Source organism: Homalodisca vitripennis, chromosome 2 (genome assembly GCF_021130785.1).
Source record: "Homalodisca vitripennis isolate AUS2020 chromosome 2, UT_GWSS_2.1, whole genome shotgun sequence".
NCBI lineage: Eukaryota > Metazoa > Arthropoda > Insecta > Hemiptera > Cicadellidae > Homalodisca > Homalodisca vitripennis.
Window position 1 is genome coordinate 56,506,244 of NC_060208.1, and position 26,000 is coordinate 56,532,243.

Sequence of the window (26,000 nt, forward strand, 5' to 3'; positions counted from 1 at the left end):
AGTTCATATTCTTCTGGAGTAGATGAAATATCAACAAAGATCCTTAAATGTTATGCTGATGAACTCATAACACCCCTTGTAACAAATCACAAATTTGTCCATTCAGAAAGGCATCTTCCCATCCAAATTAAAAATAGCTAAAATCTATCCGAAATTTAAACAAGGTGGACCCTCAAAACATTGTCAATTACAGACCTATCTCTCTTCTCCCATCAGTCTCAAAACTTATTGAAAAAGTAACTCTTATTAGACTCCTAAAGTATCTAAAAGAGAACCAAATACTAACTGACAAGCAGCATGGATTCATCTCAGGAAAATCTACCACAACTGCATTTATCGACCTAGCTGAATATATAATTGACAATATGGAGATCAGCAACACTATCACCAGCTTATAACTTGATCTCAGTAAAGACTTTGATTGCCTTGGACATGAACTCATATTGACTAAACTTCAAAATGTTGGTATTAGACAAACAGCACTCAGTTGGTTTGAAAGCTATCTCAAAGGACGAAAGCAAATAGTGGAACTAAAGGAAACAACCAAGGGACTCACACAATCACTACAATCTCACCCCCTACCAGTGAGAAAGAGGAGTTCCACAAGGCTCGATCCTAGGACCAGTTTTGTTTATTTTATTTATAAATGACTTTCCAGAACACTTGAGAGAATATTGTCAAATGATCATGTACGCAGACGACACAGTTCTGCTTGCAGAAAATAGAAATACTGAACAACTGGAAATTAACACATATATAGCTTTCAACATGGCTCAAGAATATACAATGAGAAACGACCTCGTTCTCAATGAGAAAAAAACAAAACAAATTACTCTAGGCAGTAAAAAGGCCCTTGTAACTGAACTACCAAATATCCAAGCAGCTGATGAAGTTAAACATCTTGGCATAATACTTGACGAGAACATGCGCTGGAAAAACCATATAGACAGCCTCTGCCTAAAGCTTAACTCAGCATTGTTTGCATTAAAGAGAACCAAGACAACTAGTACTCATGAAGCCACGAGAACAGCATATCATGCGTTATTCGAAAGCCACCTGCGTTATGGAATAGCAGTCTGGGGTGCTTCTTCAGCTGGCAATCCCCACAGAGTTCTGGTGATGCAGAAAAAAGCAATAAGGTTAATGGCTGGAATAGGACCTAGAGAGAGCTGCAGAAACATCTTCAAAAACTGGAAAATATTGACAGTAACATCCATTTACATCATAGAAACCATACTTTACTGCATAACTAAGAATCTTCCAAAACAAAGAGATCTCTACGGCCACTACACTAGACAAGCAGGGAATTACACTCTACCAGTCCATAGAACAGCATTGTTCGAGAAAAAAACCATCATATGCTGGAATGAAACTGTTCAACAAGCTACCAGATCATCTGAAAGACAACCCAAGAGCTATAAAGAGAACCTTACGGTGTTGGCTGCAAGACCACGCACACTACACGCTCGATGAGTTCTTCTCATGGAGTGATGAATTTTAAATAGACTTCTCATTTAATAATACAATTCACTTTTAAAAACTGTTTGACTCTGCAACATGTCTTGATGATATTGTTAATAAAGCATATTGTCTATTGTCTACAGCCGGTTCTTACGGTTTATTGCAAACTAGGCGTATACGCTTCTTATAATACTTTTGATTACTTTTTGAAATAATTAGAAATAATTGAAACCCAATGGATACGTTTTTATTGACAAGGTTTTAGTCGTATTGTGTATTTACAGTGAGTAGGCTCGGTAAACTTCTTCAACCATTGCATACAGCAAAGTGATATCTAATTTGTATTTTGTATCATTGAGTTTACTATTTAGTTTGATTGTGTGTGGAGGCTAGAGCCTTATTTGTATTCTAATCTTGAGTGAAATACAAATTTTCAAATTAATTATATCGTTTAACGATAATGTAGTTAATATTGAATTTGGGAACAAATACATTTGTATATACAATTTTATACAAACATGATTTACAGTTGGTTTTTCTCTATGACCTTTGACGTTGCAGGCAACTTTATGGAGCATGTTGATTTTACATGTTGGACACCCTGTCGTCTGTGAACACTCATGGTAGTTTTTTAGTTTTGGCAGTTAATGTTATTAACTTTCAAACGTTAAAAATATAAATAAGTGTTTTCATTTTTATTTATATGTCTTGTTTACAAATGTATCTTTAAACGTTTATGTTTACAGTTACAGCAGTGTATTATTGTAAGTACAATAAGCATTCATTTTCAGCGGAAAGTAATAGTTTTATAGTCTATATTTGTGAGCAAAAAGCTTATCAACAACATAATGTAGTATAGGTCTAGAATTTGAAAGTTTGTCCTGCATTAATTCTTCATATTAGTAGAATAGTACTAATTTAATTATAGTACTCCAATGATCCTAATTACGTTTCAAATTAACTTTCAAAATTGTCATTAATTGAATCTTTATTCTGAACATATTAAAGCATCTTCTAATCCAAATAAGCTTGTGAGGTTATGAGTTTCATAATTATAGAAAATTGGGATAATGTTTACTTTAACCACATTTACCAAAACGATTTAAAACTACTTTTACCAATTTCTTAAAATAGGATATTATTTCTAGAAAAAATTTTTGGCTGTCGCAAGCCCAATAGTTTATTGGAGTGTTAATTTTAGGTTATATCTCAATTAATCCATCAATCTTGGGAATCAGTAGGAATTGGGGATTCTGGATGATAACAAACCGGTAATTGTGAACTTAGTAGCCACAGAGGCAAATGAAGCGTTTGCGTAATTAAACTATCGCCATTGTCCACCTGAAGGCGCAGTATAATACTAATCGTCCAATACTCGAGTGATTGATAATATCAAATCATCGATATTCATGAGTAAAGAACCCTTGGTATACTTATTTTTAAACCAAAAGGAAGGGTTAAAACCAAATTACGTTCTAATTCAAATAACAGTATAAAAAGTGATGTCAGGGTGAATACAAAATAATGTAGGATGTGTGTATTTATTAAGGTAATTATCATATTAACGGCCGGAGCGGAAAAATACAAGTTTTGCGTTATTAACTTATTGGAATCGTCCTATAGAACAAAAAAATATATAAGGTTTGATGGGGTGGAAATGAGAAATAACGAAGTTCTAGAACATAAAAAATTAAACATCTATTCACACACGGAGTAATATTTCCATGTTGCACATCCACGTCGAGCGTCACGTGACCATGATTCAACCTTGTGATGACGTCATCGGATGCGCCGACATCTTTGCAAACGTAAATGAAAAATAATACTGAAATGAACAGTATTTTGATCCAAATGAACAATGTTTTTCTTAATTTCAAGCTACAAATTAATGAATTGTTATCGGGTTGAAACAAGTGCCTCCGGCCATCAGCGCAGGCTGCCCCGCACTGATGTCAATGAAAGAAAAACATCCCTCGAGATAGTACCTATCAGTAAAATATCAAATTCTAGAGGGGCTGATCAGAAATATAAATTGAAATATACTGCAAAGGCAATTATGTAAAGTGAAAAAAACTTAATAAATCATGACAAACTCTGATATAAATATATAGATGGATATTAACAGAGAACACTTACCATTAGTGTGTCGGTGGATATAGCTCAGCAGCAGCAAAAAAGTGGATTTTTTAAAATTGCAACATTTAAAACTTTTTTTTACAACTTTTTCTAATTTTCCTATCGCAACGAAAACAACAAAGTCTCCCAGTTTAAAAACAACACGCGACCCGCACGACGACGAACAAATACACTCATTATTAAAAATTCCATGTTCAATTAAAAAGGAAATAATTTCGTTTCGGTTAAAACGTAAACTCTTTACATGCCCTACTAAACAGTCCGACACACACAACTCACTAGGGTTGGTCGAACTAGTGGATGGTTGATTCATAATTATAACGCACTCACTCAATCCAACCTACTGAACACGATATCTTGTGAAGCACTGACTCATGCCCCGGAGAACTCAGATAACAGATACGTTATCAGGCTGCTATCAGTCCCGGCCGCAGATAATATTCAAGTAAACAGATTATCCAGACACAGCGCACAAACTGAACATTAAAACATTATAAACTTAACTACTTATGAATATACCCCCTAAAATCATGTTATTTGTCATTTACACCCCCTAATACTATATATATTTTTTGTTCAGGAGGGTGAGCAGAATACGTTGATAACGTCAAATTCGTGATTTGCCGCCTCGGCCTTTCATCTTATAATATCTTTTATTAAATATAACAAATAAAACCGTATAACATTTACTTACTTTGGCAATTATGAGGTTAAAGGCCGACCTGGCAAATCACGAAATTACCATTATCAACGTATTCTGCTAATTCTCCTGGTTTTTATTTTTGGAACAAAAATATATATGGTTTTAGGGAGTGCAAATGACAAATAACATGGTTTTAGGGGGTATATTCATAAATAGTTACATGTTGTAATGTTCTGTTTGTTTGCTGTGTCTGGATATCTGTTTACGTAAATATTATCTGAGGCCGGGACTGATAGCATATCTGTTCTCTGAGCGCTCCGGGGCAGAAGTCAGTGCTTCATAAGATAACAGTGGAAGTTTTGGATGAGGGGATCTCTGACCATACGGCACAGCTCTGTATGCTACACCACCAGCAGGTAAAAAACCAACAGCCCAGATGACTGAAAAACGACAATTTCTGAAAGGAACATGAGGGACAATTAAAATAAAACTACAACAAGAATCATGGGAAGATCTGATTACTGCTATAGATGCAGACACAGCCTACAATTTGTTTAGTAACACCTTGGGAATGATAATAAATTCTGCTTGCCCACTAAAAAAATCTAGAGTAAAAGGAAAAAGGAGAAATAAAATAACAGATGCTGAGGCTGAAAGACTACGTAAAGTTTTTTTACAAGCACAGATTGTATACAACACTACTGGTCAATTGATTCATAAGCAAGACAAACTGCCTCTAAAAAAGAAAGCCTATGATTTAAGACTTAAAGAGTTAAGGCGTAAAGAAATAACAGACAAAATTCTTCATGCAGAAAATAAGTCAAAGGCCTTATGGGCAGTAGTAAATAATGAAAGGAAAACAAAAATATCACATAGTCCGAAGGAATTAATGGATCCGGTATTAGGGAAAATTACTGACTCTACCCAGATCGCTGATTACCTAAAATTCTAGGTTTGTTACAGCGGCAGACAAGGCTCTAGAGGCTAATGCCAAAACCACCCCTACTTGTAACTGCTCAGAATAATGTTCCACCCTTAACACTCTTTCCTACCACTTCAGACGAAGTAATAAAGATCATATCTTCTTTAAAAACAAAATGTTCTTATGGAATTGACTTGGTATCTTCGAAGCTGCTGAAATTTTGTGTAATGGAACTGACGGACTCCAATAACTCTACTGATAAACCGATCATATCGCATAAGGGAGGTTTCCAACAAGGCTTAAATTGGCGAAGGTTATTCCCCTTTTCAAGCAGGGTAGCACCTCTGATGCTAGTAATTATCGACCAATAACGCTGATATCAACAATATCTAAAGTTTTTGAAAAGGTGGCCCTGACTCGTCTTATTACTCACCTCCTGGAAAATAATTTACTAACTAGTCAGCAACATGGTTTTATCAAAGGACGTTCTACATCAACCGCTATAGTTAGTCTAATAGTACACATTATTGATCAACTTGAAAATGGCAATACCTGTGCATCTGTTTTATTAGACTTTAGTAAAGCATTTGACAGCCTTGATCATAAACAACTCCTAACAAAACTGAAAGCTCTTGGAATTTCTGGAATTTCAGCGAGTTGGTTTGACAGCTATTTGACTGATAGACAACAACTGGTTCAGCTGGTTCATTCGGACAATGGTATGACTCGTTCGGTGAGATCTAGCCTGCTAACAAACTCGAGAGGCGTACCTCAAGGCTCTGTATTGGGGCCTGTTTTATTTGTACTTTTTACAAATGACCTGCCTAAGTATCTGCAAGAATTTGCTACCACTATTATGTACGCGGATGATACTGTGCTTTTATTAAGTAACAAGGAAACAGAGCCACTTGAAGTGTCAACGTACATAGCAACTGAATGTAGCCACTCAGTACTAGCCATCAGAACAGCCTGGTACTAAATGAAACAAAATCGCAACATTTAATAATGGGAAGACGAAAGCTTGAAGCGGGAACTCTACCTAACATAGATAGAGTAGAAGCTGCCAAGTATCTAGGTGTTATAATTGACACAAGTCTTAATTGGACCTCTCATGTTGACAGTCTCTGCAGGAAGCTAAGTTCTGGACTTTATGTAATCCGAAGAATAAAGACAATTAGTGATGTGCAGACGGCAAAAACTGCTTATTATGCACTTTTTGAAACACATCTTTCGGTATGGTATTTTAGTTTGGGGTATATCTAGTTCGTCAAATATACAAAGAACCCTAATCTTACAAAAGAAGTGCATACGAACACTAGCTGGGTTGCAGTCTAGAGACAGTTGTAGAGCTGCTTTTGTTTGATCACTCAATTCTAACTGTAGTATCACTCTATATACTCAGTGTAATAACTTATGCCCATGAAAATAACTTCACCCGTGGCCATGACGTACACCAACACAACACTCGCTATGCTGCAGACTTCGCTCTTCCCCAACACCATTCTGCTCAATTTGAAGAAAAGCCATCCTATAAGGGAGCGAAGTTTGTTCAACTGCCTGCCTGCTGACATCAAGTCCCAAGAAAACATAAAGAAAACATTAAAGACCTGGCTGTTGAAACACCCATTCTATTCCATAAATGAATTTTTATCTTGGAGAACTTTTTGACATAAACATGTAATAATATTGACACAACTAATATTTGTCTTATAATGTGATGTTATATTTTTGACGCTAATGCCATTCTCTATGATTGTTGCAAATAAAGTACATTGTCTATTGTCTATTGTCTATTGTCTATAGTGGACTGTAGTTTGGATCGAGTGAGTGCGTGACAATAATGGATCAACCATCCACTAGTTCAACGAATCAGAGTGTTTTTTTGTTGGGCATGTTAAAAGTTTACATTTTGACCGAAACGAGATTATTTCCTTTTTAATAGAACATGGAATTTTTAATAATGAATGTGTTTGTTCGTCGTGCAGTCGGGTATTGTTTTTAAACCAAAACTTTGATGTCGTGTTTCTTTAAAGTTTTAAATGTTGTAGTTTTTAAAAATCGGCCCGGGCAGGTTTCTTTTTTGAAGGAACGCTCTTAGACATAAGAGACATATTTTTGGTTTGGTGACCTCGTTGCTGCATTTAAAGCCAACGAGACAACGCTATATTTCGTTGGAGTTTGGTGTTTCTGCACATTCTGTGGTGGACTAGTATTCTTTCTGCCGCCAAGTGTATTTGCATCAAATTTCAATTACATTAAAGAAAGTTGGCGGTCCTCTAACGGTCGTCGAAATTGATGAGGCCAATTTTGGAAGGAGAAAATACAATCGTAGCAGAAAAATTTTAGAAACAGTGGGGTTTGGTGGAATCAAAAGGCAGAGCAGAGATTCCTTCCTTGTTCCTGTTGAACAGCATGACAGGGACACCCTCCTTGACGTAATTAAACGGTTCTTGACGGTTCTTCCAGGTGCGACAATTGTTAGAAGGCCTACAACTGTCTCGCTGACGAGGGATTCAGGCACTTCTCCGTGAATCATTCCATTAATTTTGTTGATCCTAATACCGGTGCACATACAAACACTATGGAACGACACTGGCGAGAAGTCATGCCGAACATCCCTCGTTATGGTGTCTGGGGTTACCACTTTGTCCGGTACTTGGCAGAATTCCTTTTCAAGACTAAATATCCCCACCCACATACTAGGCTCCACCACTTTTTTGTTGCTGCCGCTCAGCTCTATCTGCCAACACACTAATGGTAAGTGTTCTCTATTAATGTCCATTTATATATTTATTAGGGTTTTTTATGATTTATTAAGTTTTTTACACTTTACATAATTGCCTTTGCGTTACATTTCAATTTATATTTCTGATCAGCCTCTCTAGAATTTGATATTTTACTGATATGTACTATCTCAAGGGATGTTTTTCTTTCATTGACATCAGCGCAGGGCAGCCTGCGCTGATGGCCGAAGGCACTTGTTTCAACCCCATAACAATTCATTAAATTTGTAGCTCGAAATTAAGAAAAACCTTATTCCTTTGGGTCAAAATTCTGCTCATTTCAGTATTATATTTCATTTACGTTTCCAAAGATGGCGCCGCTTCCAATGATGTCATCACGGTCATGAAAGGTCACGTAACGCCCGACGCGGATGTACAACATGGAATATTGCTCCGTGCGTGAACAGTTGTTCCATTTTTTATGTTTTAGAACTTCGTTATTTCTCGTTGATCTGAGCTTAAATTTGAGTTCTATCTCGAGAGGATATTTTTCTTTTTTGCCAACAGTGCAGTCATCCCCGAAGGATGCGCTGATGGCCAGAAGTATTTCTGATCAATATTTTCCCAAACTTAGATCATGTTGATTACCAAACTTAGGTAATTGTGAAGGTCCTTTTTAGGACTAAGTGTGGGAACAAACCGTCCTTTTCCCTCAGGACAAACAAACCGTCCTTTTCCCTCAGGAAAAAAACGGGGTGGAAATGAGAATATTGTGTTGTATAGTCAAATTTCAATCAACCCATTATAAATTTATCACTTTATCAGTCAGTCTATGTTACATTGAATTAAATTAGTTCAATTTTTGTATACTAACGTGGTACCACGATGATGACAGATTACTGGAACATATTGCCTAAACACATTATGAGATAGGTGTACACCAACTGCATTTGAATATAATTTAAGAGTTTTTCGTTTAGTTTTTCTTGTTTTTGTCATTTTGGCCACAGTTTCTACATTCATGAGAAGTTTATTCATTATTATTCAACCTCCTTGGTGGAAATTATTCATTATTTTTCCGTTGTTATTTTGGTACTTTTAGCTTTTGTGAAACTTCTATGGGTATCTCGAAGTAAATCTTCCTGATTGGTTGGATATAGTTGTGTATCCATTTCTAGATATCCATTTCTAGATATAGTCACAATTTATTTCTTTTGTAGGACTAGTGAGTGATATTTTTCTGCATATTGAATGTCTTAAGTTAGTGTTGTGAGTGCACTTTAGTGTATACTACTTATTGTTGTGTCAAAATGAACAGAAACAATGTTGGACTTTTAAATTTTACTTTGGTATGTGAATTAAATTGTTTATGCATTTCTACAATAGCAGTAACTGTTAGTAATCAGCCTTATTTTTAGTACCTGTACTATCTCAAGGGATGTTTTTCATTCTTTGCCATCAGGGTGGGACAGCACCGAATGCATTACTGTTAGTCTGTTCAATTACTAGTGCCTTTACGAGATTAAAAAAAGTTTTAGCCTCTCTGAAATTTAATTGTTGTATATTGTTTTTTTTTTTAATTTAATTCTTAACCCTTTGATTGGTGGATTTTTTTCTGTAAGAGTATCCTAATGTGTTTTTTATTTTTGAATTTTTTAGGTGTTTTGTTGTTTGTTACCTCACCAACTCAATTTGGAATTTTAACTACTGCTAATGCCAAAAATGACTTCCTTGTTGCTGCACTCACAACTTCTTTGGGGAAATCATATTCTAGGTTTATTCCTATAATTTCTGGTGTTCTCTCCAGGGCTCTATTATAGGTTCACTTTTGTTTCTAGTATATGCAAATGATCTTAACACCCACTTAAAGGATCACTTGGGGCAATATGCTTATGATACAAGTATTGTTGTGTGAGATAAGTCTACTCAATTACTTGATACTGCTCTACAATCAGTATAACTGAATCTTAGTGTGTGGTAGTATTTATATTAGTAGAGAAGTATTTCCTCGTGAACATCTCATTACCCTTCCAATCTTGTTCATAATGACGTGCAATCTACGTAAATTGCAATTCAGTCTTCTGATGTTAACGAATGGCTAGGTGATGTGGTTGCATCCAGTGTTACAAATGAAGATCTTGCATATGAGCAGATTATTGACATCGTTACGTAATAAGCTAGTGCTGAAAAAGAGAAGTCAGATGAATATAAAAAAAAGAGAAAAAGACAAAAAGATCAGCCACTCTGCAGCAAAAGAAATTTGTTAGAGACTGCCCTAAAGTACTTGGAATAACAATCAGCAACAACAGCCATATACGTTTCGTGAGCAAAGAAATGGTGTGAGGCATCAACCAAGTTAATGTTTAAAAAATGTATGATTTTTTAAAGTACTTGAAACATGTTTTCATACCTTACTTAAAACTTAAACAAAATGTTATTCTTTATGTATTCGGCTGTAGTACATAAAGTACTCTTATATTAAAGTACACATATATTCTTAATTAACTGTAGTACATAACATATAAATGTAGTAAAGCATTTTTCACGAACACAATCGTTGTATCCTTGTGAGTGGTTTAATTAATTTCCCCTGATTATCCGATCGTTTTAGCATTCCGACCATCCTCTGGACCTGTAGGGGATGGATAATAGAATTTTAACTGTATTTGTTTGCTTTGTCAAGTTGAATTTCGTAGCTAGCAGTAATGTTTGGAGACATTCGTGTCAGACCCTCTAGAATTTAATATTTTAGCCCTTAGCCCTTGGTGGTGGCCGGAGTCACTTGTGTCAAATAAAACAACTTTTATTTGGATAAAATTCCCCTGATTTCAGCATTATTTTTTATTTACATACAGTGGAACAGCTGCCATCAACAGCAACCAATAATAGGTTAACTCACAATCATAACAAGACCATGTGGTGCCCAGCACAGATGTAGAACAAGGAAATTTACACCGTGCAAGAAAAGTAGTTCTACTTTTAATGTTCTATAACTTCACTTCATTATTTGTCATTTTCACCCCTTGAAACCTTATATTGTTAATTTGTTCAGGAGTATGATAAAAATAATAGGTTAATAACGCGAAGCTCGTTTTTTTGTCCCTCCTGCCGTTAATTTCATATTTTTCCAGGAAGACAGGGAATTTTGGCAGGAAAAATAGGATTACCAACTGCGTTTGAGGGTAATTTAAGTGTGTTTCATTACTCTCACCTGTTTTCGTCATTTTGGCCCAGCTTCTTTTATGGTAAAGTTTAATTATTGGTTTTTTTTCTCTGTTATTTTGGTCTTTATTGCCAAAGTGAAGACGCTTAAAACTTTGTGATGTTGAGGTTTGTCACTCACTGGGATATAAAAACTTACAATGTAAATGAATAAGTACCGCATTATTTTCCATAAATATTGTAGTGCATAAATACAAGTAAAATAGTACACATAGCATCTTTTAAAATACAAAACCATACTGTAGTGGTTTTAGCAACATAAAACTAAATTACAAAACAAATAAAAACATGATTTCTTTGAATACAGAAAAAGGTTTTTAACATGTTCACTTACTCTTTCTTATCATGGTAAGAGACCCATGTTTTACCATTAACTCAGCCTCTAGAAGTTCTAGAAGCACACACTTAGTTTTATTTATATATTGAGTTTAACCCAGTTGTAGCCTATTTGCAAAAGACTCATAAAATGTATTTTATGGTATTTTTTGATTCTTTTTATGCAAAACCACATTTTTACATAGCCCATATAGCACAACATACATACAACATATTAAAAAAAGATTAATAACATCACAATTGTCACGAGTGTTTTCATTTAAATTCAGCATTAAAATGAGAACAAAATGAATGCATTTGCATCGTAATGTTTTATTGTAAATGCAGCAAAACACTGAACAATAGATTCATAGCCTTATTCCTGAGTTTCATCAATGTCTTCATAATTTTGAATAGGCCTACCGGTACTCCAGCTGGTAGACACTGACGTCCTGGTTTTCTTGCAAAAATTTTTAAATTTTAGTTTACTTACCTGCTGTGATGTGTAAGCTTATCAATGCGCAATCGAGTTCCAATAACTTTCACTCATTATACTATATTTAAGAAATACACATTTCAAAACATTCAATGCATCACATGCATTCCTTCACTGAAGGGTGGGTTTGATCACTTTCACTATTTCCCATCTCATCTTCTTCCCCATATCTGTCACCGTCAGGGTCTGCCAGTACTGAAGATGGAATGTCACAGAGGTGCTGCTGCCGCATACGTTGTTGATGGACGGGGGCATTACTGTCAGCTCGTTTAAATAATAATTCCTTTAACAAGGTTTTTATTTTCAGACCTTCCAAATTTTAAATTTTTAAGCATTTTCCTTTTGAAAAAACTATAAATAATGTAAAGTGGCTAAAATAAATATACATCTTAGCCTGAGCCTAGTTTTTGTTTCATGAAGTCTATTCTTTGTTATCATTGTTACCCATAAGACTAATGTACAAATGTTTGCTAACACTTATTGAAATCAAATGGGGTGTTACAACAACAGCAAGGCAACAACTGAACTTGATGTGTATATAGGAATTAAACTTCATGCCATATTTCAACTCTTTAAGTCAGTTCGTTCGTCTCAAGATATCATGTAGGCAGACAAAGGAAATCGTTTCAGCCTCTGGAGTAATAGTCTTTACTAACGCTCAGCCAATGTCATAGAATACACTTCTTTTAAACAGCAATTTTGCACTGACTAACTCTTGTATGTTGTCAGTAAAGTCTTTATCAGTCATCCTTTTACGCTTTGTTATCCTCTTGGACTTTTTAGTAAAGTGATTGGGCAGGCCTATATATTCAGCTACATGTTTTATTTACTTCCATAACTTGTTTCCCCATTTTTCATTTCACAGGTTCTGAAGTTCACTAACTAGATCCTTTGGGTTTTCTATGACGTTGTGAATTTTCACACCACAAGCCTGAATGGTGTGAAAATTGTTCACTAAGTTAATAATTTATATATTAAAATTATTTATTAAACTGACCAGACGTATTTAAAAACTAAAGAGTCACACTATCACAAATATGTTACAAATATAGCTTTTCTAGATTGAGTGATCTGATCCTGATCAGTGTAGTGTCAACATGGAACCATTGAATAAGCTTTTAGCGGGTGATGGGATAAAAATGACCAAGAAAATCCGGTTGGACTATGGCCATGCTGATTCCACAGCTTTAATTATATTGTGACCTGGTATAATATTAGTATCTATGTCTTTTACTTTACACAATATTAAACAATTTGAAATATTATTAGAAAATTAAAACCCTTTCTAGTTATAAACTGTTGGAACAGAGCTCTTCACTTTCAATCTTGTGGAAAGTAAAAGATAACTGAAAAATCGTATACTGGACTTAAAATTTGCTTATTAAAATTTGCTTATTAAAATATAGTTTTATTAATAAAACGTGTAACAAATCATTTTTACATTCGTATTTAATTTATATTAATATTCGGTTTAAACCTAAATATTTTCTTATTCAGAATAAATTTTGTCACAAAATGTATTCTGACTGTATTTTTGAAATTTTGGTACAATAATAAACAAAATATTTGAATTTAAAATGGTAGTATATGTTTTAAAAAACAGTTTATTTCTTAATATAGTTTTAAATATTTGAAGGTACTAAAACTTTTGTAGTCATATAATCTAATCTGTAAGAGACCATTACAAGAGAAGGACTGAAGACTATGTGATATGTATTACAGTTCTTTTATTTAAGTTGTAATATTTTTTAATATTTCAGGGTGGTGTGAGAGCAATGGAGAGTATCCCACTGGCAAAATACAACATAGGAGACCATCTGAATCCTGTTGTAAGAATTAAACGTTTAACTGAGGAGGATGTTAAGAAGTATAAGCGAATTAAGAGAATTTCTGAGGTACTGTAAATTTATTTATTAATTATTCCAATTGAGTTGGACATGTATTGAGATTAAACCATTTATATATCAAATAAGTTATGAATAATCTCAGTTGCAAAAAGAAAAACATATATTTAAGGATACTGAATTTCATATAGATAGATCTATCAGGAATCTATGTTTGCTCACAGTGCTGGTAGTCGTGGAGTTAGCACTCTCTCATACATGGGCGGGCCCCAGCAGGTCAGTCGCCGTCTGGCCTTGGCAGTTAATACGAGCATTCGTTCATTTAATTTTCTATAGCTTTGCAAAATGTGTGTCATAATAAGAGTTCTCTGCCAAATGCAAAGTCCGTGCTTTAATAAGGTTTTTACATCAATCGTTGTTCAGTGGCTGCTAATCATAAGGAACTTTTTGCCATTTATGGGCCAAAATTTATGGGTGAACGGAGTGTACATTAGTGGGTTCATTTGTTTAAAAGTGGGACGAACAAACATCCACAAAAGAGAAAGGAGTGACAGGCTGTTTGTGATGAGTGAAGAATGTATTGACAAGATCGATGTTCAGTGGCTGCTAATCATAAGGAATTTTGTGCCATTTATGGGTGAACAGAGTGTACATTAGTGGGTTCATTTGTTTAAAAGTGGATGAACAAACATCCACAAAAGAGAAAGGAGTGACAGGCTGTTTGTGATGAGTGAAGAATGTATTGACAAGATCGATGAAATCGTTAGAGAAGATCAAGTTTCACAATCTTTGAACTGATTATCATCTCTTTATGCACGTAAAAGTGTGGCTTGGCTCTGTGTTTTGATGGTGATTATGAACTCAAAAACAAATGTGAAGAATTCTCATTAATGGACAGAAAAAATTCAGCAAGTAAATTAGTAATATTATTGAGGCTCCATTTCTACCATAGATTAAATTGGGTAACTCATCTCTAATAGACAAAATCAAAGTGGCGAAAACGGCTGAACATGTTAAAAGTGTTTTGTGGATACTGGTTGGATTGCGGACAGTATGTGCTTCGTTTTTAGAGGGATACGCCCATCCATGCTTTGACTACGGTTCACAAGTATAATCTTCAGCCAAACTTAATGTTCTTAAAATGTTGAATTCTAAAACCTCGCTCTTAGGCTTGCAACAAGGGCTTTTTGCTCCAGTCCCAAGCAGAAAATGGTGAAGCTTCTGTTGCTGACAGGTGAGTCCAACTTAAGGTGAATTATCTCCACAACCTGAAAGCAAAACCTGACAACCTGAATCATTAGGTTGTTTTTGGCAATCAGTTGCAAGAGATACCTTTGGTAACCCACAGCCCCGTTTAAAGTCTGTATCAATGTCATAACAGATGAGCTACAGGTTCTAAATCATCTTGTCTTACAGCATCATGAATTTAATATCCCTCTATGGACTGTATCCCCGGCATTGCTGTAACATTCAAAGGGGACTGATGAGTCAATGTTAGTTATGTCTTTTAAGTTCAATTCACTGGCTCTCAGTGAAGTGTACAAAGATGACTCAAAAGTAGAAGCTGGCACTGGCTATGCATTTAAAAAAAAAGCAAATAAAGAATCTTCGCTAATAAAGAATTTAGATTCAGGCTTCTCCAAACATATCCTGTGTATGTGGGTGAACTAACAGCTGTATTGATAGCCATAGTTTGTCCTAGAACTGTGATGATGGTTATCTGCTCCAACTCCCTAAGCAGCTTAATCATAATCAAAGACAGTTGTCATCAAAACAAGTTCTTGTGCATGAAATCAAAGGGGCAATACATAATCTGACGAGATGGCTGACAAAGCGGTGAAAAACCCTACATTTACCTGTCTGCACTGTATCAAGATTGTACTATGCAGCATAAGACCTGAATTTAAACGAGCACTAAAGTATAAGTAGGAAGGTTATAGGGCAAGGGAATTAGACAGTAAACTGAGTGTTTTCAAAGACACTATCATTCCTTTCGCAACTTTGCGTTGTAACCAAAGAGAAGAAGTGGTGTGCTGACAGTGCATTGGCCAAACACTGGCTTTAAAAAAAATATTAAAAAGACATTCACATATTTGCAACTACCTCCTTAATCTCTAAGACCTGGTCATTCCAAGTACCTAAATTTGATTAGTTTATTGTTACGTTTAATGGGCTGGACTCCCATACACTCCCTCCAATTAATTGTTTTGTTAGTTATAGTATGTCAGTGTTATTTACCTGTTACCTAAATCATTAATTGATGTATTATCTTTAATCAGTCATTGATAACCCAAAAGTCTTTTTCTCCAAAAAAGTGGTGATATTAAACACAAACGTAATCTCTTTAATATGTAACACCAATGGATTAAAAATGCACAAAAGATTAGTTATTTAAAACTTGAAATTTTGTGAAACTAAAATAATTTTAGTAAATAAAAGATTTTCCAACTTCAGTGAAGATCAAATTCAATTCCTTTCTTCTCGTCTGAACAGATTTTTGAATTGCCTTTATTAGCAGCATATATCTCATGTGTGATTGTATATTATCAAGGTAACAGTAGTTTTGTCATAGATTGATGCACTAATATGACATTTTTTAAATGAGTAATTCAAGTTCATTCCTAAACCTTCATTTTTATAGAATTCTAAATCTGATTTAAATGGTGGCTGGAACAATATTTGGCTGGAATTTGCATCAGTAAATCAAACTAAATTAATTACTTTCAAAGTACTTCAGAGTAGTTGTAACAATGATAATTTATAACTATAATTATTAACAAGTACCAATAAATTATAGAGTTCCATTTATTCTTTACTTTTATTTGAAACAAATATATAATATATTTATAAATTAGAGAAGTATTAGTATGTAGAGTGTTTTCAGAAAATCTTTGATTAAGTTGACAAAAAAATCAGTAATCAAATATTTGGAATACACTATGTTTAGCACGTCATCAAAACATAGCTAACACTATAAAATCATGAGATGTTTTGATCCCACTGTGGAGATGTCTTGTCAACAGTTTTGCTTTAAAACTGGTTGACTCAAGATGCAAGTACTCTCAAACAATACAAGAGGCAGTACACATGATACAGAGATTTTTCTGTACAGCTTAATTAGAGCGATTAATATTGTGTGCTATAAATATTAGCAGTTTATTGTGTTCTTAGAAAACAAGAATTATAGCAAAAATTGAGTTCAAACTTAACTTTAATATTTAGTTAGTGGATGATTATGAATTATATGACAAAAAGGAATTATGTCTTTGAGAAATATTAATTTACTATAAGAAATAAATATAGTAAATAGATCAAATCAAATTCATGGGGTATTTGATTATACAAATAAAATAACACAGATAAATTGCATTTTAAACCAAACAGCAACCTTTTCAAAATCTTAGCATCATTTCAATATATGTATCAATCCCTCTCCACCAGGAATATTGTCTTGCCAACCATTCATTTTTACTATTCCAATTTGGGCTTCATGCGGTTTATCCATTATCCCTCTCCTAAGATTGTAAGGAATTTCAACTCTTAATCCTTTGAAAAATACAACTGTTCAACATAAAACTTCATGATCTTTGTTCTGAAATGTCCTTGGATATGTTTGCAATTTTTGTTTGGGTAGAATATTGCATTTGTGCCATGAACAATATTTAAGTGAAACAAAATGTATACATCTACAGAATGAAAGCAAACTTTTAAGAATGTAAACATAGAGTATATATATTAGAAAATCATATGACACTACAGTATCAAAGGAACCAAATATATCAGTAAACTATTCAATTATCCTGTTAATAAATTTAGTTGATAAAGGTAATAACTATATAGAGAATAGTGTACTGATTAAGATGAAGTCTAATTACAAATGTGGACTCACTTCACGAATTGTGGCCGGATTTCTCAGAATTTACATCACGTAGCAAAAGATCTTTGGTCACTCAATCCATCAGAAGTTGCATGCTTCTTTTTAACGTAATCTCAAGATATATGTGTTATCAAGACATTTGTGGTACCCTTTTCTTAGCATTTTTACAATGTTTTAAATTTGTATTTATTTAGATAATAAAATAAATACAATAAATAAAACCTGGTATTGATCATTTACACATCTCAAATTGTGCCTCAATAAATTGTTTTTATTTTCTTACATAGTAGTACAAAATATGAGATCTTATATATTTAAGGCAACTAATAGTTGTCAATACAACTTGACTTATTACTGCAAATTGGAAGTCATTGTTATGTGTTGTTACATTCAGTTTATTGAGAAATTGTTATAAGAAAATATAACATATATATAATTATAACCTCATGAAACATTAAGTTTATCAGTTTAACATTTTAGACAATAAACAATGTCTTTATGTCCCACAAGGCTGTACTTGGGCCTCTTTTATTCTGACTTTATACAAACGTTACTTCAGTATAACACATTCAAATTTTTTTTGTTCTTTACTCTGACGGTCTGACGGTATGAAAATATATGTTCACTTTTTACCAAATGAGCTGGCCACTTTTGTGTCACTACTCAACTTGGATATTGAAGCTATTAACTTTTGGGCAACACAGCAAGGACTGAAACTGAATGGAAACAAAACTCAAGCAATGATAATGTGTTACTCGAGAATGATAACCGAATTAATCTTGACACCGCACCGAAACCTAAACTTGTTATGAACAAAATTACCTAAACAAACTGAAAATGCTCTGATTCACTATGAACACAAATCTCAAATGGACTGACCAAGTTATTATAATGTGCAGAAGAGTCTTTGCTGGTATCCTCGGTTTGAAGCGGTTTGCCTTGAACCTGCCATTCTATTTTTCAGGTGATACTCATTAAGATTGTTATACTACCGACTACTGTGTTGACATGAATGATGACATGTTGAGCAATCAGACAGACTCCAGTGTGCTCAGAACTACTGTATTAAATTTATTTTTAATCTCAGACGTCATGAGCATGTTACACAATGTTTTCAGCAATTGTCACACATAAAACTACATCAACTACGTAAATTCCTCATATTTTCTATTCTACTGTACATTCAATTAACTAAACCAAATATCCCGTTTATATGTGCGATCATGTCAAATTTATCTCTGATATTAGTTAAAGATCTACAAGAAGTGAAGCTACATTAGTATTAATTCCATTTTGTCAATCAACAATTTTTAATAGGTCCTTTACTGTTCAGGCTTGTCGCCTTTTTGTTTAACCTTTAAATAAAAACTGTAAACCACTTGGACAGATTGCAACAAAGTCAGAGATGGACAGATCAATTGTAAACTATATGACCACTCAGATCTTCAGAACCTGACATCAGATAGAGACACAAACACTACCCCAGGAATCAGCCAAACCTGTAGAGAAAAACTGAATACCTCTGTGACAAAAAGCATGACTAAAAACAACAAAACATCAACCTCAGGAATCAGCCAAACCTGTAGACAAAAACTGAAGATAACTTAACACATCATCGGTTAGGAACAAAACTAATTATTTTAGCATATCTTTACAGGCTGCTAAATATGCTGCGGGTAACAGTACCTCTCAAACTATGTCCAACCTAACACCGCTAATATTAGAAAAGAAACCCACCAATAACCGCAATAATTCGCCCAGACAATGAAAATTTTGAGAAATTCTTCATGAAAAACATAGATTTCTATAAAAGAGTCAATCAAAAGTTCCTGAACAAGCCAACCACACTGTTCTATACCTTTGATATGATCTATACCTCTTCACTGGCTACATCAGTAACGACTCCCTCTACCATACTAGACCGCTACCAAATGACAGCTGAGGCAGAAATACATTAGTTCGACTCTATTTTAGACCATGTAAGCTCAATAAATCACCATCCATAACAAAACTCAGAACAAAATTAGGACTACTTTTCTTCCACCAAAATATGGATAGAATGGCAAGCAAAATTGAGTGGCTAGAACACCTGCTGTACTATACTAATCCAGATTTTATAATACTGACAGAACATGGTCTAAAAAAGGGCACAATAGATCAAGCCAGAGTAGGTGACTACACACTAGTCAGTGCTTATGGCAGAAGTGAACACATTAGAGGAGGAGTCGCTATATATAAACATAAACAAGTTTCCCATAAAACCGAAAACAGGTTTAGAACATATAGTATTGAAATGTCTTATAACGTGCTTATACTTACTTGGAGTGTACTGACCACCAGGATCAAATTTTGACACTTTACTTCAAGTCCTGTCTGAAGTTCTGGACAAACTACCGCTGGGTGCTAAAAAACTTGTTATATGGGATATAAACATTGATAATCTTGATGAGATATCAAGAAAACGCAGTACATTCAATGAACTACTAAGGGGATATAACATCCAGAGATTAGATCTCCCACGTACCAGAATTACTGACATCTCTATATCCTCAATAGACACAGTATGCTCAGATCTGATCAAGACATTAGAAGTGTAGAAGTGACTAACACTGGGCTATCCGACTACACTGGACAATACTATACACTTGACATGCAAAAAGAGACTATAGGAAACATATAATTCACAAAGAAATCTTACACATATTAATCTCCTTAACTTAAAGAACTGACTGGCTGCGGAAACTTGGGACTCCGCCATTAATACAAATGAGGTAGACGAAGCATATATCCACTTTGGCACATCTCTCCAGTTTGCACTTGACTGGACATACCCCAAGGAAAGGTACTCGTGCTAAGCAAAAAAAGAGAAAAATGATTACTTATACTAGAGAAATGTCTATCCTTAAAGAAGAATTCCTGAAAACACAAGATAAGTTTTTCCTAACTGGGAATGCAGATGACAAACAGGCTGCCACCAATTAAAAATAAAACTGGGGCCAATGCTACATACATAAACCTATCTGATAACTCGTCAACGCTGTAGAATGCCTTTGACACCAGAAAACGCTTAAGACGAGTTTTTGACGCCTTGGGCGTTTGGGCGTTTTTAATTTTGTTTAGGTTAATCCTTTGAGTGCAGCAGCGTCTACATAGTAGATGTTGTTAAATGTGCATAAATTGCCGGCATCTACCCAGTAGACGATTTGTATTTAATTAATATCACACACAATTCATTTTTGTTTTGACAAATAACTTATTTCACGGCAATCTACAAGTTTCGAACAATCGATTGTGATTGATTTTTATTGTTCACCGCCCCCTTGTAGTTATTTGCCATCAGAAAAAAAAACAGATGACGCAATAGTTGGTCAGCTGCTACTTGTTGCCATTAACTACACAGTTTCGTTTGTTGTGTGTTTACATTGTGCTAGTTTCGTGTGTTTATGCTGAAAACTGTTGTTATTACTATTCTGCAATTGTGTTCAGTAAAACTTACAATGCATTTATAAACTTCTTTTTTCGTGTTTAGTGACGTATATTTTATTGTTGGATTGGTGATGAAGTAAAACGCAAGTTCCAATCAAACTATTGATTTTAGGTGAAGTAAGGTTATAGAAGTAAGGTTATATTGTAGGCCTGTGTATATTTTTATATAATTAGTATTTTACAGTCGTCTTACTTCATTGAGTGAAATAGAATAGTTATAATATTGTTTCTAAACTTTTGACAAACTTGAACAAAAATTGCTTTTTGTTGTATTTTGTATATATTGCAGTATCTGGTTAAATATTACTGTAACACACCATATTATGGATGATTTTTGTTCAGTTTTTCATGCTCTTTCATATGGTATAGCTAAAAAAAAAATAAAAAAATAAAATTGTATAAATAAAATTTTAGTTCAAACTTGAAATTTATTTTTTTTTCATTTTTTAGTTTTTTGTTATAACCTATATTCTTTTTGTGTAAATAAAAATAAAATTATAATATTATATGGAAAAAATACCTTGTTTTATAACACTCAAAACTAAAAAAAATTATTCAAATCAGTTGAATAGTTTTTTTAATATAGTTTTTATCCACACACGCTTGCAAAACAGAAGGAAATGCTCCGGCAATTTATGCGTATGACTTGGGAAAATATGCCGTGGCACTCAAAGGGTTAAGCAATGTTTTTATTTTATTTTTAAATTATAAGTTGATAATTTACCGCAGTTGTATCATATTATTGTAAATTTACTGTGTACAATATGAGGTTGAGTGGTAGAGAGCTAACTCACCTCTATAATGAAGGCATTTTTCATTTTATTTATTTACATAATCATAGAGATCAGTAGTGGCATCACAGTTTTGTGTGTGTGTGTGTGCGCGCGCGTGTGTGTGCGTGCGTGTGTGTGTGTGTGTGTGTGTGTGTCAGAGAAAAAATACAACTTACACAGTTAAAATAGGAAGCAAGTGAAGTTTTTCTTTAATGTTCATTCTTCAGGTATTCTTCTGAATAAAATGGACTCTTCAGTAACCAGTCAGTAAGTTTCTTCTTTAATTGTCAGGCTGGATTATTTTAAATTCTGATAGCTTACCTTGTGCAGGGTGTTGTATCGAAATTTTTAGATATTTCCGAGGATATTACTTGAGTTGAAATCGGTATGTAAAATTTCCTAACATATGACAGGTTAATAAATGTAGTATTAATTCTTTATTTGTTATTTTTATACTGATTTTTTTTTTAAATAATAAAAAAATATAAAATTCCCACCATCTTAAAATAATAGTTTTTTTAACCAAAAGTTATTTGTTAATAAGAAGAAAACAATTAGACATTGAAATACTATAAAGTAAACGGGTGAGATGTATATTTTAAGCTTAAAAACACAAACTTACAGACTAAATGTTTCAGTTTTATGTGTATTAAATGATATTTTATTCTTATTTTGACCTAAGGAACAATCCTCTAAAATATCTGAGGAGTTAGAAAACACTCCATAATTATAAGGTGTTGTAGAAAATGTTTTAATTCAATTACTGTTTATTTCAGTTGGATCCAAAAAACAATGATTTTCTGCCAAGTCCTGGAGGTGAAGTCAGCTTGGAATATATGGATAATGAGTCAGGTGAGGCTTTATCAACATCTGGAGAAAACGGCCAATGTTCCAGCAACCATATCCATAACAGATGCTCTAGAAATCTGAAGGCAGTTTATGAAGATACTGAAGATCAAACACCACGGGTATGTCCCAAACAAGTAGATCTTAAGACAAAAATATCTGAAGTGCACCATAGTAGTAACGAATGCCCCAAAGAGACAGATTATGGTTTTGACAGCGAGGAGAATAGTAGATCACGGAATGAAGAATTTTTGTTTGACGATCCAAATAATTCAATTCAGTCCAATTTGCAGTTTTCAGACAGCTTTCCACAAGAAATTACAACCGATTTGGCTTTCTTCGATGAAGAAATTCTTCGATTTGATCATGGCCGGATGTTAACTGATGAAGAGGTCTGGGATGGATTGCAAAGCCTGAACTCAGAAAATGTATTAGTGTTACCCCCGAGTGTCTGTTTGAAGGTGAGGCTATTAGATGAGGAAGTTGACAGAGACATATTTCCAGAGATTGACTTCAACACTCGTTTGATTATAGCCCCCATATCCAATGCACAGCAAGATGATCATACAGGGTTTAATACAGAAGGCAGCCACTGGAGCTTGGTTGTGGTGGATTTGTGGAAACAAGAATATTTATACCTTGACTCTATTCCAAGGTTCAATTATTCTGATGCTCTGGAATTCTGTAAGAATGCCAATATTTTGTTAGGTTTCAAGCATTTCAAGTTCATTGTAAAAGAATGCCGGCAGCAAAATGATGGCTATAGTTGCGGTCTTGAGGTGATGAAGAACGCTCGAGAACAAGTAGAACTGTTGAAACATAACCTTATAGGATCGTCCATTATGACAGGGAACACTGCATTTGCTGGGAAACCCAAGTTGGTAATAATGGGGGACTATCATGCCCAAAACATCGCAGAACTCCTTCAACAGATAGTTCCACAGTTTGATATACTGAGCGATTGCTGTCAAGGAGCTTCCGTGAGTATCACGGTTCATGTCATATCGGTTATCTCAAAATTCCTACGAGAGGAAGATTGTATTCTTGTGATCACTGGAACTGAAGAGACAAAGCCCAGGGACTATCCCATAGCTGCACTACACATATCAGAGATAATCACCAAGACTAACACTGCAGGAACCTTGGTTGACGAGGTGCCTTCCTTCAGGTTCTGTCTGATCCGTCAGAACGCCAAGTGCCAAAAGGATAGTGATGAATCTTTGCAGGACAACTTGATTGATAGTTTAAGTTAGCCCACACAGACCAGTGCCTTCATTTGTTGATAGTGTAATATGTTTTAATTGTTAACATTAATAATGTTAAAACATTGTTTATTATTGTGTATTTGTTTTGATAAAAAAAAACACTATATTTAGTGATTCATATTTAATTTAGATCAGGGGCTAGTTTCCTGAGTGAATAACATTTAAGATCTTCACATGATGAAGGGTACGGAAAATGATACTGTTGTAGTATTTAATTAGGTTAAAGTATATTTTTGGTTGACTTGGCAAATAATGTTTAATATAAGTGAGTCAGTCTTTGACTTGGGCTATTATAAACAGTATTGTAATACATGAGATGTTTTCACTCTAGTGACTTAACTTTAAAAAGTGCAATTATCACTTGGTAACAACACAAAAAGCCACGTGTATTCAGATTCAGTCCTTGGGCTTCCACCTAGTCTTTTTTAAATATTAATTCACAACATTTTTAGCCATTTTTATGTAAATACTTTGTGCACAAAAAATGTTGGGCGTACATATTTAGCATCAAGATACGTTTTATTCAAAAGTCAGAATTTCTTTGTTCACAAACTTTAAGATAAAAATTAATGTCATTAACATTAGAAATTTATATACACATTGTTTTTAATATTATTTCAGTAATATATCACTTTGAGTATGAATCTATCAAGTTCACAATGTGTCTTGCAGTGCAAGTATTACAACTATTTTTGCAATATCTGTTGAAAATATTTATTGAATCTTAACATGTTGACTACTACTGGCTTTGTACCTGGTGCTAGGGCATCTTGGTTATGTGTATCAGACTAAACCACTATATTCCATACATTTTATGCAATAAAAGGTTCTTGGATGGTAGGATCAATGATATTAAGTTTCAATTAATTGTTATTTACTTTATCAGTTGTCGACTGCAATACCCATTTACCACCACTGATGGGATTTTTTTATTATGAGGCCCACAGGTGGCTCTCATGACATTCACTTTATTTTCTTGACCATCTATTGTTGTACTCTTACTTTATCACATGTTTAACTTAATGCAACTTAAATCTCTGCCATTTATCAGTACTTACAGAAGTAATTTTTTTTATTATGAGGGCTAACATATGACTCATGGTGTAGGCGAGTTCCTTGCATGTAGTTCCTTACTAATTTTTGTTCTACCTTATTCATTTGTTTTGGATAATTTTTGTAACTGTGAAAAGAGTGCAGATGGTGATGTGAATATTAGGATTTTTTACTTAAATTATCCAAACTACGTAATGCAGTAAGCAGAAAACACAACAACCATTTCCAGTTCACCTTCCTTTTATTGCTGTGTCTGGTATCTGACACTATCTCAGACTTGACTCCTGGAATCTGGATCAATTGTGTACCTGATGAAACACCACCTATTTATGTGTCTCTGATGTTGAAACAATGTAAATTTTACTTTTTGAGCTTCTTTGTCTCCCAGATTCCAGGAGTCAAGTCTGAGACAGCGTCAGATACCAGACACTGCGATAAAAGAAAGGTGAACTGGAGCTAAACTCAAAATTCAATTGAATCAACCCTTCCTACCATAGCTACGTTATGTGCATTTCTTAAGCTCTTCTTTTGCTCTTTAATTATTAATTGTTCAGTTAACAAAAAAGTGTTAAAAATCTTAGTGAAAGTTTTGTGAACATTTTTAAAAGTGCTTAGTTGTAGAGCTACCAGTGGTTCCCATCGCATAAAGAAGTAGATCTTAAAGTAACCTCATGCATGGCATACAGATACTCCGGTAGCAGTCAATGTCTTAAGATATTTGTTACTTGTTGAATTAGTATTGAAAGTCATGACATCTCCAGATGGCTATGTTAAAAGTAAAAAAAAAAAAAAAAAAAAAAAAAAAAAACAGATTTATAAGAGACTAATTCAGACAATATCTGTATATTGTGTATAAATATAAGCCCTTTTTTTAACAAAATATAACACTTATTATTGTCATATGTCTTTCTGCAATGTTTTCAAATTAGGTCTATGTT

General features: G+C 34.1%; 1 protein-coding gene across 1 annotated transcript; it reads left to right on the forward strand.

Moving 5' to 3' along the window:
- The first annotated feature begins 2,078 nt into the window (after positions 1-2,078).
- LOC124354000 lies at positions 2,079-24,081 on the forward strand. The gene is made up of 3 exons (XM_046804111.1): positions 2,079-2,225; positions 13,679-13,813; positions 22,675-24,081. The coding sequence occupies exons 2-3, from the start codon at positions 13,694-13,696 to the stop codon at positions 23,995-23,997; spliced, it is 1,443 nt and encodes a 480-aa protein (XP_046660067.1). The 5' UTR covers positions 2,079-2,225; positions 13,679-13,693; the 3' UTR covers positions 23,998-24,081.
- The last annotated feature ends 1,919 nt before the right edge of the window (positions 24,082-26,000 follow it).